Below are 15,047 nucleotides of genomic sequence, written 5' to 3'. Positions count from 1 at the left end.
ATTACAACAAATTAATAATAGAAAAATAAACTGCTGACCTGAAATTCAGATAAAGAAAGTGTCATGTTGAAACCTGAAAGAGAACCAACTCCAAACCAACACCGTGACAGATGCAAAGAACCATTATCTGGCCTATCAAGTGACATGAAAGCTCTTAAATCTTTCAAAATTTGGTGCGGCCTTCTCAACTGAAGAGGAATAGAGTCTCTTGAACTACTTGCATCACTAACTGAGCTAAACTCACCAAAGTTCTGAAATCCTAAAAGAGGATCTTCAGATCCAAGGTGAGGAGACAAATCTTTTGATGTGACAGAAGAAAAATGAGGAGTTGCTCTTTCATCTTCTACTTCCTCATTAATAAATTGAGAGAGAATTGACAAATGAGAAACGTTAACAGTTAACTTCCTCCCAGTACTTGTCAATTCAAATTTCAGATGGATGTCAACCTCCAGTACAATTTCTCTGATACCACCTGCATGGTGAATTGCTTATGTAACAATTTGTTTCCAAATTACACTACACAACTAGGAGAAGGTTAATTACCAGATTCATTTTCAAGTGCAAAAACAAGAGCAGAGTGAGACAAGGATAAGTCAAATGAATCTGGTAATGTACTTTCAGCTTGTTGAGATGTGCAAACAGTCCCTTGATCATTTTCATCATTAAGATTATAGCTCTCTTTGCCCTGCTCTCCCTTCTTGATGCCTTCATTAGATTGATGTGTATCAGAATTGAGATTGCCAATATAATGAATATATGAACAATAGTTTCCAATGGCCATTCCCAATGATGTTGTTTCAAGAACAACGAGTCCACCCTGCCCAATAACATTCATATTTTGCATAAGATATAAATTGTAAATCTTGAAATGTTAATATACAGAAATCAGCTTCATTTGTAAAATAGATAAAAACCTTGAGATTCAAATTGTAATAAAGGCTCAAATCAAAGAAGCAAGAACATGCCCTAGAGATTATTATGCCCTCTCTAGCTCCTCAAATTATTACCTGGATCACCCAGGATATCATCTGAAACTCTCCACCAATAGAAAGCGAAGATAAGAGCTCATTCGACTGATTTGCTAGAACCAGATTGCTCTTTATTGAGCATCTTCCAATGAAGATATTTGCTACTGCTACATTTATTAGTAACCAGTGACTTGCTGGAGCTGGTATGCTGTTATTTACAGGAGACCTCATTTTTTTAACTAAGTCGGGAGATTGATTATTTGAATTTTCAAAATCTGTCAGGTTGGTTTCTTGTACCACGTAAGATATATTACCATCAGAACTAGTACTACCAAGAGTTTTGCTCTCATTTCCTGAAGATGAGGTACTTTGAACACGACCCAAGCATAAAGTAAACTTGCTACCAGAAAGAGATATTTCATGTAAGCAATGAACTGATCGCAGTAGCAAACTTTCAAGTAAATTATGATCGTTCTTGATTCCAATTGAGGTCTGGTATTTAAAAACAAAAGACGTGATTCCTGATAAATCAGTGACGAGATCCATTTTCCCTTCTTCACAAGATATTACAATAGTTGCAAGCTCAATAGAAATCCAAATTCCACAGTCAGGCAACTCTTGCACCCCAATCTTGTTTCCAGTTAAAAAGTCGAACTTTCTTGTTGAACTCTCCACAGTATTACTTGTCCGGGAATTATGAAGAATGACATCTATTGACTTAAATCTGCAGGTCCCTTTAATAAAAAAAGGAAACATTTTATTTGCATGTAAAGCTCCTCGTATAGTTCCCACACTGCTATCAGGTTTTGAAGACAATGCTTCTTGTTTCATAGTTTCACGGTATATGCAATCAACAGCTTCGAAGCTACTAAAAAGGTAAGATATGATAAAAGACAAACTTCCAACTGCCTGTCAAAATGAAAAAAGATCATTTAGTCATAACTTGGTAAAATAATTACATAAAGCAGCATATAACTGCACTTGTAACCATTAGAATAGTCGTAGAGTCCATAACCCATAGAGAAAATATAGTCGTTACTATCGGCTCAAAATCAAAGGACTATGGACTCACTTATAACCTGTTAAGCACTGAAGGAATTGCCCCTAACTCAGATTCTGGTTGAATCTGCTAGGGTTCTAACTGTTTTATTAGAATTAGAGATAGAGAAATACAAGAAACAGAAGGATCCCACGATCCAGCCCACTGATTCCACAATCAGTTAATACAATTCATCAACTAACTTCCTTCTAACCCCAAACTTCTATTTATAGAATTTCCCTCCCTTTCTAACTGAATTAACTACCCAGCTGGTAGGAAGGGGAGAGTTTGTTATTTTAACCAAACTCTCCTTTTCCCCCTCTTATATACATGAATGACCCTTGGCTTGGTATGAGCCTTATCATTACCCACCCCTAAAAGTTTTAACTTGTCCTCAAGTTGAAAATGGGGGAACTGCTCTTGTATGGTGCTGGCTGCTTCCCAAGTAGCTTCATGCTCTGGTAAGGACTGCCACTTCATCAAGACTTCTAGATTGCCCTTACTGTCTTCTCTCTGCTCCAGGATGGTCTCAGGGATTACTTCCAATTCCATCTCCTCATTCAGCATAGGGGGAAGAGGTTGTGGCAATTGATGTGGCTTTAGTGCCTTCTTTAGAAGAGATACATGGAAAACTGGGTGGATTTTAGAATGAGTAGGCAGACTTAAGTGATAAGCTACCAATCCAACCCTTTTAATAATCTCATAAGGTCCATAATACCTAGGAGCCAGTTTAGCATAAGGTCTAGAGATAAGAGACTTCATCTTGTAAGGTTGCAATTTGAGATAAACCCAATCCCCTACTTCAAACTCTATGGCCCTCCTATGCTTATCAGCATATTGTTTCATCATGTTCTGAGTCTTGTCCAAATTATGCTTGAGCTCTTCTAAGATACCATCCCTTTGAGTGCATAGCCTATTGACTTCTTCAACCCTGGATGGTATGGTCCCAGCCCTGACCAACAGAGGAGCCTCTCTGCCATAAAGTGCCCTGAAGGGAGTCATCCCTATGGAACCATTGTAGTTGGAATTAAACCAAAATTCTGCCCAGTGTAACCATTTTACCCACTGCTTGGGTTTTGGCCCAACAAGACACCTGAGATAAGTCTCCAAACTCTTATTAACTACCTCAGTTTGACCATCTGTCTGAGGATGGTATGAGGTGCTTAATTTCAGTTGAGTTCCAGCCAATTTAAACATCTCCTTCCAGAATTGGCTCAGAAAAACAGGGTCCCTATCTGAGACAATGGTAGCTGGAAAACCATGCAGTTTCACCACCTCCTTTATGAACACAGTAGCCACATCTTTTGCTGAGTAAGGGTGACCAAGAGGAAAAAAATGAGCATACTTGGTTAGTCTATCAACCACAACATAGATAGTGTCCACCCCCTTCACCTTAGGTAATCCCCCTATAAAATCCATAGAGATGTCCATCCAAACCTGTTGAGGGATTGGGAGAGGTTGGAGTAGCCCTGCAGGGGATAAGGTTGAATATTTATTTCTTTGGCAAATGTCACACTTCTCCACAAAACCCTTGATGTCACCCTTCATACCTTCCCAAAACAAGAAGCTAGAGACCCTTTTGTAAGTTCTGAAATAACCTGAATGCCCCCCAGATGGAGTTTCATGACATTCTGAAATGATGAGAGGAATTCTGTTGGAGTTCTTTGATAGCAGCAACCTCCCCTTATAGTATAAAACACCCCTTTTCAACTCAAAACCAGGGTGAGATGTAGGGGAAATGACCAAATCCTGCAACACTTGATTCCATTTAGGATCCAATTTCAATTCTTGAAGCCATTCCTCCACTTCTTCATTATTCAACACTGAGATAGCAGAGTACATCATCCTTCTTGATAGAGCATCAGCAGCAGAGTTGTCTCTGCCTGGTTTGTACTGAATCTCAAAATCCAAGCCTACTAACTTAACTGCCCATTTAAACTGCTCATCTGAAAACAGTCTCTGTTCAGTAAGGAATTTGAGACTCCTCTGATCTGTCCTTATGATGAAGTGCCTCCCCATAAGATAGTGCCTCCACTTATGTATAGCTTGGACAAGGGCCATTAATTCCCTTTCATAAACAGATTTCTGTTGAGCGTTGATAGACAATCCCCTGCTCCAGAAGGCTAGTGGTCTGCCCTCCTGCATTAAAACAGCACCCAAACCTTGGCTTGAAGCATCAGTCTCTACCACAAATTGCTTACTGAAATCTGGAGCAGCCAACAGAGGTAGCTCCATCATAGCAGTTTTCAACCCCTCAAAGGCCAAAGTGGCCTTTGGAGTCCATAAAAATGAACCCTTCTTGAGGAGGTCAGTTAAGGGCTTGGCCATCCTCCCATAATTCTTAACAAACCTCCTATAGTACCCTGTCAACCCCAGAAAACCCCTCAAACCCTTTATGTTGTTGGGCTGAGGCCAAGTCTTCATTGCATCCACCTTAGATTGATCAGCAGCCACTCCCTCTCTGGATATAACATGCCCAAGATACTCAATACTAGCCTGGCCAAAACTACACTTCTTCCTGTTAGCTTGAAGATGATTCTGAAGCAGCAAGGCCAACACTTCCCTGAGATGTTGTATGTGAGAAGCAACATCAGGGCTATACACCAAGATGTCATCAAAGAAAACCAGGGTGAACCTTCTGAGAAATGGCCTGAGTATTTCATTCATAAGTGACTGGAAAGTGGAAGGAGCATTAGTCAACCCAAAGGGCATGACTAAAAACTCATAATGGCCCTCATGAGTCCTAAAAGCAGTCTTCCCCACATCCTCCGCCCTCATTCTAATTTGATGATAACCTGATTTTAAGTCTAGCTTAGAAAACACCTTAGCACCACCAAGCTCATCCAAAAGTTCTTCAATTAATGGTATAGGGAACTTATTAGGGACAGTAATCTTATTAAGTGCCCTATAGTCCACACAAAACCTCCAACCCCCATCTTTCTTTCTCACTAAAATGATAGGACTAGAGTAAGGACTTATGCTGGGTCTTATCACCCCTGCTTCTAACATTTCAGCCACTAACCTTTCTACCTCTGACTTCTGAAATTAGGGACACCTATATGGCCTCAAATTAGGTATCTCAGCCCCCTCCTTCAAGTGTATGGCATGGTCATGGCTTCTAGCAGGAGGCAAACCTCTGACATCTTGAAACACTGCTTAATATTGTTGCAAAACCTCCTCTATTTCTGGACAAACCACCAAATCAGAATTGGTTACTCCAGGTGAATCATACTGGAGCAACAACCCTTCCCCCTCACTCAGCAACACCTGTTTGAAAGCTCCTAGAGCCAACTCTGTTCTGGAAAGAGCAGGATCACCCTGAAGGACAACTCTAGCATCTAACTCTAGCATCACCTCTCCTCATGGATAAGGTCATTCTACCAAAATCAGCCTGCACTTCCCCAAGGCTGGCCAACCATTCCAACCCTAGTACCAAATCCACTCCCCTTAAGGCAAACAAGTAGAAATCTTGGGTTACCTTTAGTTGTTGCATACTCAGAGTGAGTTGGGAGCACCTTCCCCTACACTTGATAAGGTGCCCATCCCCTACCTCCACCACATAGGCTTTGGTATCTTGCACAGGTAAGTGTAGGTGTTCCACCAGGTCCTTAGATATGAAATTGTGGGTTGCTCCACAATCAATGAGTATCACCACAGCATGCTGGCCCAACATACCTCCAATCTTCCAAGACTTAGTTGAGGTGAAGCCCTTCATAGAGTACAGAGAGAGTTGTAAAGAATTTAGGGTCTCCACCTCAGGTTCCCCTTCTCCCTCTTCATCTTCTTCCTCATCAGCCATAAGTAGCATATGTAGTTGCCTATTCTTGCATCTATGGTCCCTGGAAAAGGGCTCATCACATCTAAAACAAAGCCATTTTTCTCTCTTCTCCTTGAGCTCTGCACTCGTGAGCCTCCTGTAATCACCTCCCAACTTAGACACAACTCCATTTGAACTAATTCTGGACGGCACAGTTGCACTTCCTACAGAAGATCCCTCTTTCCTGTCATTACTAGAGTTAGAGGGTTCTAAAGAAACTACCTTGTTATAACAACTGGATCTGTTTGACCCAAATGACCTGGAATACCCTGTCTGGGCCTTCTTATGCACCACCCGATTCCTCTGTTCTATCAAGATGGCCTTCTGAATCAATTCAGGGAGAGTCTTCAACTCATATAACCTCACCTCCACCCTAATTTCCTCCTTCAGCCCATTCAGAAAAATTCCCCTAACGATTTCATGATTGATTCCCCTGAGAGCCCCTGCAAATTTCTCAAATTCTTCCACATACGCCTCTACACCCCCTTCTTGCTTGAGGGACAATAGTAATTCAAAAGGATTTTGGGCCATGGCTGGCTGGAATCTCCTGACTACAGCAAGCTTGAATCCCTCCCAAGTAGGGTTTGGGTTACACCCCTCCCACCAATGATACCAACTGAGTGCTCTTCCTTCCAGAGCCACCATTGTAGCCCTCATCCTCTCTGCCTCAGAGATAGCACGAAGAGAGAAATATCTCTCCAATTTCTGGACCCACCCGTATGCATCGTCCCCTGAGAAAATGGGAATCTCCAACTTCCTCCATTTGTCATGGTCAGCATTCCTAGGGATACTATCAACTTCTTCATCGTGTTCATTACATTCCCCATACGCGTGCCCTTCTGGAGCAACTCCCAGCTTTGTTGCCACTGCGAACATTAAGTCTTCTAACTTCTTCGTGCGTGCCTCATTCATTTCCATCCTCATCCTCATCTCCTCTCTTTCCAAGGCTCCACTCTCATTCTCCTTAGCCATACTTCGAGTAGAAACCATACACAGAGTTTCCACGATCAGCGCGGTGGTGACAATTCTCCACAGGCACCAGAAGGGTGCTCTGATACCAGTGTTAAGCACTTGATTCTGATTGAATCTGCTAGGGTTCTAACTGTTTTATTAGAATTAGAGATAGAGAAGTACAAGAACAGAAGGATCCCACGATCCAACCCACTGATTCCACAATCAGTTATTACAGTTTATCAACTACTTTCCCTCTAACCCCAAGCTTCTATTTATAGGAGTTCCCCCCCTTTCTAACTGAATTAACTACCTAGCTGGCAGGAAGGGGAGAGTTTGTTATTTTAACCAAACTCTCCTTTTCCCCCTCTTATATACATGAATGACCCTTGGCTTGGTATGAGCCTTATCATAACCATTTAAAATTTAGTTTCGACTTAAGACCATTTTGATGTCATCCTTGAGGGGCTACCTATTGAGTATAACCCAATACTTATCGCCATTGAAAGCCATCTAGATCCATACTCGATAGACAAAATCTAATTGTTACTCTTGATGTCATCCTAGATCTCTTAGCACATGCTTGCTTACCAATGTCTCAATGCGAACATGCATTCACTATTGTTGTCTATCTCATTAATAGGTTACCTTTTGCCTCTTTGCATCATAAATCACCATATTTCTTACTCGTTGGAAAATCTCCTCATTATTCTACTTTTAAAAGTCTTTGGGTGTGCTCTTTTTCACTTCTTAGACCCTATAATAAGCACAGACTTGAGTTTAAATCTGATGAATGTGCATTTTTAGGCTATTCCCCTACTCATAAAGGGTACAAATGTTTATTTGAAGAATATTGTATATTTCCAAAGATGTCTTGTTTAATGAAATGAAACTTTCCCTATGCATCTAAATCCTATGTTTGTCCCTCCTCATTTACTTCTAAATCTACTCTTAGCACTTCCTCTCACATTCAGCCAGATCCTTTCTCTACGTTTCCTCAATCCCCATCTCCACATTCTATTACTTGACCTACTCCTTCTCCTTCTACTGTTCCCTTAGAAAGCCATCTCCCTGTCTCACCACTTTCTCAGTCTCTATTCAGACAAGGTTTAAGTCTAGTATTTTCAAAACCCATTGTACCTACAGCCCGTCTAGCTCATTCTGAACCTACAAGTGCTAAATTGGCTCTTGCTGATCCTGTCTGGCAGCATGCAATGAAAGATGAATATGATGCTTTTATAAACATGGGAGCATAGTCACTTGTTCCTCTACCACCTCATAAACGGGCCATAGGTTGCAAGTGGGCTTTTAGATAAAGGAAAATACCGATGGTACAATCAATAAGTACAAAGCCAAACTTGTTGCAAAAGGTTTTCATCAAAAACAAGGGGTTGAGTATAGAAACATTTTCCCCAGTTGTTAAACCTATTACCACTAAAATACTATTAACTCTAGTTGGTGCCTTTCACTGGTCTCTTGAACAACTAGACATAAATAATAACTTCCAAAATGAGTTTCTTGATGAAGAAGTGTATATGCAACAACAAATAGGTTTTCAAGGTGACAAGAATTTAGTCTGCAAATTACACAAAGCTATTTATGGTCTTAAACAAACTCCAACAATGGTTCGAGAGCCTAAAGAGAACTCTCCTCAAAGTAGGATTTCAATACAGCAGATATGACACCTCCTAAATCATCCATACATCTTCTACATATAGACTTTATGTCCTAATTTATGTTGATGATATCATAGATATAGGATCATCTATAACTCATGACGGATCAAAGACCCAATTTCCGAATCAGGAGCACAAGAAGGATGATTAGAATCAATTAAAACCAAAAGAGAGTGAAGCTCATTAATTTCTGAAAAATTTAAGGTTCTAAGAGCCATAGTCAGGAGAAAAAAGCAAGTAAACTGGGGAAGGCCACCCTACACGTCACCCCAAAAGTTGAATGAGAACCATCACCCAAGTTAAAGGTCATTTGAGACTTACAAGAAGATAAGCCCTAGGAATTCCAAGTAGCATGAGACACTCTTCCCACTAAATTGATTTGTATGTAACCACACTGACTTCAATTGATTCGGTACCATGAAGAGAACGGTTCTAAAGAAAATCGCCAGAGACACTTAGCAGCCAATGCCTTATTTTTTGACAATAAATAACAGAGGCACAAACCCTCCATAGACTTGACAAACCTCCTAGCTTATAAGGAGGTCTTACCTAGAAAAACATGCCCTTGACCAAAGGAAATCCCACATAATTTTCTCTATAATCTTAGCCACAACAACTTGAATGTGAAAAAGGGAGAGGAAGTATAACGGAATAATATCAATGAATTTATTAAGACAACAATAAATATCATTTGACTTAACTAAGGAGGTCAAAAATAGTCAACCTTATTGATCATATACACCTCATCTAAAAATGACAAAGCAGTGAATCCTCCGGTTGCTATGTCCAAAGCAGCTGAAAAAGCAGACATTGTTGTGCTCAAGGAATACATGTAATCCCTGCATTATCAAAATTAAATAAGCGAAAATCACAAAAGTTCATGAAAAAACACATTTTAAGTCATATATCTATCACAAATACAAAAAAATGGGAAAATAAAGTAGCTTCTAATCAAAATTTTAACATGTTATAATCACTATTAAAATACTCTATTATCTGTTAATTAGTTAAATATTGTTGTTTCAGTTAGTTAGATTAGTTAGAGATTACACTAGCTTATTTTTGTATTAGCTGTGCACCTCTATATAAAGAGCATTGCTCTTCCATTTGTAATATTGAATTTCATTTTACACAATTACAAAATTGGTTTCAATTCTGTTTTCTCATTCTCTCTCTAGCTTTCTCTCTATCTCCTTCTCCCTTTATTCTTTTACATGGTATCATACCATGGCCGCCACCTCTGAAGCACGGATTTGTCAAACATTCTCGCGTGTCGGTGTCCAACACGTATCCAACACGGATACGCTCAGATTCATGAAGCATACATATCCGTAGAGTATCCAAAAAATAAAAATAAGATAAATAAATATCAAGACACGTATCAGATTCGTTTTCAATAAAACATAGGATAATATAGATTCGTTTTCAATAAAATAGGATAAGATAGATTCATTTTCGATAAAACACCAACTTATTTAAAGGCCACAAAGACTCATACCAACATACTATCACACCGTATTGACCCTCCAATAGCCGGTCCACCATACCGACTCTCTGATCCACAACGTCGCTATCAAGGATGAGATGAAATTGATACTATTTGTGTTTCTAGGGCTAGACAATAAGCAATTTTATGAATTATTCTTCTATATTTTCTAATTTTTGGTATTTGGAATAATGGAGGACAATGATTTTCAATTTCCATTATGTTTTTTACTTCAGATATTTTGATTTACGCTTATAATTTTATCATATTTTATGTGTTTTTTATTATTTTATACACGTATCCTTGAACGTATCGTATCCCATATTTTAGAAAAAATGTGTGCTGATGTATCGGATACGTATTGTATCTGACACACGTATCCATATTCGTGCTTCATAGGCCGCCACCAACACTGGGACGTTTCCTTCTTCTCCACCATTCTCTCCCTCTGCTGCTTCACTGCTTCAGGCAGTTTCTTCTCCTCTCATTCTCCCTCTTCCATCGATGAAACTGGCGGAGAAGAATTACTTAGTGTGGCAGCACTTCATGCTTGCAACCCTGACTTCCAATCATGCTATTAAGGCTTGGTTGTTGTTGTAAAATTAAAAAAATTAGATATACCAGAGACAAAAGAAACATAATTCATAAATGTATAAGAACACCCATTGAGGGAAATCATCATAAAATGCAGAATTGACAATGAAAACAGAGTATCAGCCTACAGCTGAGATCCTACCTAAAGGATAATATGTGGACGGTGACTGGCTTCAATACAAAAAGCTGAATCTGATGTTTTTCTGTTGACTTTTCCAAACAAGCATTTATGCCATTTACATGAAGATAGGAACCAACTGAAATCTTTCCAAAGGATGCATACTTATCATTATTGGGTTTTGGAATTTCAATCACATGAGGTTCCAATTTAGTACACTCTGCTTTAGCATCGCCAAGCCTCAATTGACATGTCAATGGTGCCATGCCAAGTAAAGAAGGTGGACCAAGAGCCAATTCAATCTCATGGAAATCTAAAGTGAGATCAAAACTATCTTGACTGGCTATGTCAATAATGCCTTGACCACCCAAATCAGCCTTGCTTCTGTGTGAAAACCTTACACAAGGACCATCAACAAATACTCCAAAATGAATGTGTTTTTCTGGAAGCTTCTGAAGCAAGGCGGTGATCATTCTTTTGGAATAAAACTCATATTTGTCAGCCCAGGCAACTTCTGTTTTATCCACAAAATTTGAATCCATGGATGTTTCCCTTCTGTCCTCCCAGAAAATAGCATGTTGCATCTGACTAAGAAGTAGAGACATTGATGATACTGAAGAATGGGTCAAAACTAAATTTAACTTTCCCAGCATTAAACTACATTCACAAAACCCAAAATCTAAATTTTTATCATCTGGATATGTGGAAGATATCTCAACCTTACAGAGAAAGCAAGGATTTTCAGAATATTTGATGTCATTTTCATTAAAATTGCTGCAAGTTCCTTTCCAACTCAGAGACAATTTTGTCATAAAGCTTTCAATATTATAATGACAAGAATCTTCAGCCTTGGAACCATTAGTTTCTGAATGGAGAAATATTTTTGCAGGTTCAACCCACAAAATTGATTCCAAATCATTAATACTTTCCTTCCCGATTCCTTTACCTGCACTAAGCATATTCGTTGTACTTTCTTCTGATGACACTGTCCAAGGGGCAGGTTCAACCTTCATTTGGCCACATGACACAGTGACTCTCTGTTCAAAAATATATTTTACAGATACTAATAGCAAAGCATCAATACAGAAACATATTGAAAGGAAATCTGAGTATGCAATCCCAGTATGTGACTGTAACTTCTCATATACAGATTGTTGAATTTCATTGATTTTGGTAACTGTCATTCTAATTTTCCCAAAGTTCAGCACTAAGCAATACTTTTGACAAGGATCTTTGGTATGACTTCCCAAATATCCATCAGTATCTGGATCTTGCACTACTTTTTTCCCAAAAAAGATGCTCAATATATAGCACATTATCTTGGAAATCACTTTCCACATATGTGTCAATATATAAAGAGAAATGCAAAAGAAATTACATTGGCTTACACATTCCTCATCACAATCAGATTGAACTTTCAATGCTGCTCTATGACGGGATATTCGCCTTGCCAGTGCTATGCCTTCAGCAGGCAACTTTTTCTCAATATCAGAGATGAGGTCCCACTGGTATCTAGCAGAATTCAAAATCAGTTTGTTCTTAGACATCTCAGAAATGGATCTTTTCAATATGTTGCCAGTAGAATACCCAGTTAGCAGAAAGATACTCTCATAAGCGTTGACATAGTGTATCCAATAACCAATAACACCAACTAATCTTTGCAATGACATTCTAGGAGTTACAATGACATGGCCAATTCTGCTGGCAGCTATTCTCCATAATTCTCTACCACTTCTATTTTGATTGTAATTATCAGATAGCAATTTGTCAAAAACTAAACATACAGAAATGTCATCTGGAGAGAATGAACAGACTAATTCTGGAAAACAGAGACTGCAATCTGCCACCTTAAGATCTCGTAGCTCAATGATAGAGTGCACATCAGATGACAGCAAGACATGATTGGTGTGATTTTCTCCACTTAATCCAATCCTAAATCCAATGCCATCTAATATGAAAGAGCTCTCTTTCATGGGAATAAAAATTGTACTAAGAAAACCTCTTAGAAGACATTTTTTATCCAGATACTTAGACCTTGCACTAAACTCTTTTATTTCCCCAAAATACTTAAACTTCTTGTTTAATATGGGGAATTGAACCTCCACGTTAATGTAGTCTACCTCTAGATGAAAGTTTTTCAGAATAAGATTCATAAAGGATGCTGTAAAATCTTTTCTCTCGGGTACAGCAAACAAGATCTTCTCCAAAATGTGATGCACAGAACAGCCCTAAAATCCACACAAAAATTAACAGTGAATATGATATTTAAGAAATTGATTCAGCAAAGGTAAACTAATTGCAAAAAGTGGACAGCTTGTATATGACTCTCTGTTTGAATTTTAATAGCATACATCAATCTCAAATTAGCTTTTTCCCATTTTCTCTTACAAAAAATAAACAAAAATTAAAAAAGTGTTTTCCCATTTTCAACATATTTGCAGACTAGGCACCAAATAGTCTTCCCTTTTCCAGTCATACTCCCATTCCACTCCTTATCATAAAGATGTATAAATGTTTAGAACAAGAAATTGAGACAGTTACAATCACTCCAATTGTCCACACTGATTAAACCTAATTACCTAAGTACTTTCAGTATTCTCCCTTAGTTTCCAACTTCCATTTATCCTATGCAACAACAGAGTACAGAAGAAAAGGTTTAAAACTTCTCGTTTCTGACCAAAAACCTGCAACCACTTCCATTAGCCTGCGACTTTCTCTTCTCTATATTCACTCTATTTGCTCTCTTTTCTTTAACACAAGATGTTGAATGCTAGCATTGATGCTAGTGAATCTGGTGGGGGTGGTAAGGTGATGAACTAACCCAGGAAATAGGACTGATCTGGGTTGGAAGAATACTCCTGGAATTTTGTATTTTAGTTAATGTGTATGTTTAAATGTAATTTTGTATGTCAGTTGGAGCTACGCTTTGTGTTACGCTCCACCGCTCCTATGATCCAACAACATCTCCTACTCAAAGGTTGACTCTATGCTTTAACAAACTTGGTCCACATTAATTAAACCTAACTACCTAAGTTCTTTCAGTATTCTCCATTAGTTTTCAACTTCCATATATCCTATACAACAACCAAGTTACAGAAGAAAAAGGTTTAATACTTCTAGCTAATTTGAACTAAAGTGTGATACTCCCATTAGTAAGCAAATCAGTTTACATAAAAGATAACTGTTATGAACCATATTAATTATTTTTAATTGCATTTATGTAGGATAATCCATCATTAGACTAATAAGTTTGAATATGAAGCTTCACGAGTTGCCAATTAAGAATTCCCTCCCTAAGTAGCAAGACTAATCTACCTCACTGTGAATTCAAATAAACAGGATGGTAACCAGATAAACCACTATCTTAGAGTAAATTCAGACTGGAACAACATAATTACCTCAGGATCCAGAACCGAAAGACACTTTCTGAGATAATCCGAGTAATCATACTTCTGAGCCCGCAATCGTCTTGTGCGGCATCCCTCCTCTTCCACATTCCTTCAAAACCAAATAATCATGACAAGGAAACAAGAAAAATAATAACTAAACCCTCATTTTAGTCCTCCAATAGTCAGCATGGTTTTAAAATTGTTCGGAATATTTCTGTTTTTGGAGTCTTTGTATCGGCGACCCACAATTACATTCATTGTCCAGTCAAAACGATTCCCGCCAATTTAACTGACAATTTACTATTTCAGGGAGTAAATGTTAATTTGCTAAAGTCAGGGACTAATATGATCAATAATTACAAATTCAGAAACTAAAGTGATAGTTTATTCAATAAAAGAAGCTGTGAGCAGTGAGTGACTTACCGCAACGATAGCACGGCGCGAACACCGTGAACTTCGACGGTGAAGGCCGGCACGTACCAGGTGGAGAATTTAACGGTGAGGCGTTGAACGGTGAGGTCGGTGAGAAACAAGCGAGAAGGAGAATCGAAGAGGTTGTTGAGAACCGAAACGTCGAAACGAAGGTTCGTGAGAACCGCGAGAGAGTTGAGGAACCCTAATTGGAGATCGAGTTGAGGCTCTTCGAGGAGCCATGGGTTGAGCAGAGAGAGTAGTCTCTGGCGGATTATTCTTTTAAAGAGCATATTTATTGTAATGTTATGTCATGAGTTCATTGATTTGAATGATGGATTTGGTTCTGGTATATTTGTGTGGTGTTTAGACGTGAGAGAAGTGAGGAAGAAGAAAAGGAAAGTATGACATTTATATGTGACACGTGTCGAACGTTACCTTTATATCCCATTTAGATGTCCTTCAATAAAAAATTGCCATTTAACTGCATCATAACAGAAATAGCTTCGCGCAGTGTAAGAACTGAACCACATCTCTTTCTTCCTTGTTTATTTTCTATTTCTGTTGAATTTTGGAAAATCATAAATAATAAATGAAG

The 15,047-nt window shown here is 38.7% G+C and overlaps 1 protein-coding gene across 2 annotated transcripts in view; it reads right to left on the bottom strand.

Annotated features, from left to right (window-relative positions):
• LOC109350086 overlaps positions 1–14,844 on the bottom strand; it is a 36,124-nt gene extending 21,280 nt beyond the window's left edge. For both annotated transcript variants that reach the window (XM_019591216.1, XM_019591217.1), the window contains exons 1-7: positions 14,462–14,844; positions 14,048–14,147; positions 10,674–12,877; positions 9,176–9,290; positions 1,008–1,877; positions 544–817; positions 39–472 (exon numbers count right to left, since the gene is read on the bottom strand). In XM_019591216.1, the coding sequence (XP_019446761.1) occupies positions 39–472; positions 544–817; positions 1,008–1,877; positions 9,176–9,290; positions 10,674–12,877; positions 14,048–14,147; positions 14,462–14,742 (4,278 nt within the window). In that variant the 5' untranslated portion in view covers positions 14,743–14,844. The remainder of the gene's footprint in view (positions 1–38; positions 473–543; positions 818–1,007; positions 1,878–9,175; positions 9,291–10,673; positions 12,878–14,047; positions 14,148–14,461) is intronic.

The sequence above is a fragment of the Lupinus angustifolius genome, chromosome LG06 (assembly GCF_001865875.1).
Source record: "Lupinus angustifolius cultivar Tanjil chromosome LG06, LupAngTanjil_v1.0, whole genome shotgun sequence".
NCBI classification, from domain to species: Eukaryota; Viridiplantae; Streptophyta; class Magnoliopsida; order Fabales; family Fabaceae; genus Lupinus; species Lupinus angustifolius.
Note: the sequence above shows the minus strand (reverse complement) of the source record. Positions and strands in the feature narration are given on the sequence as shown.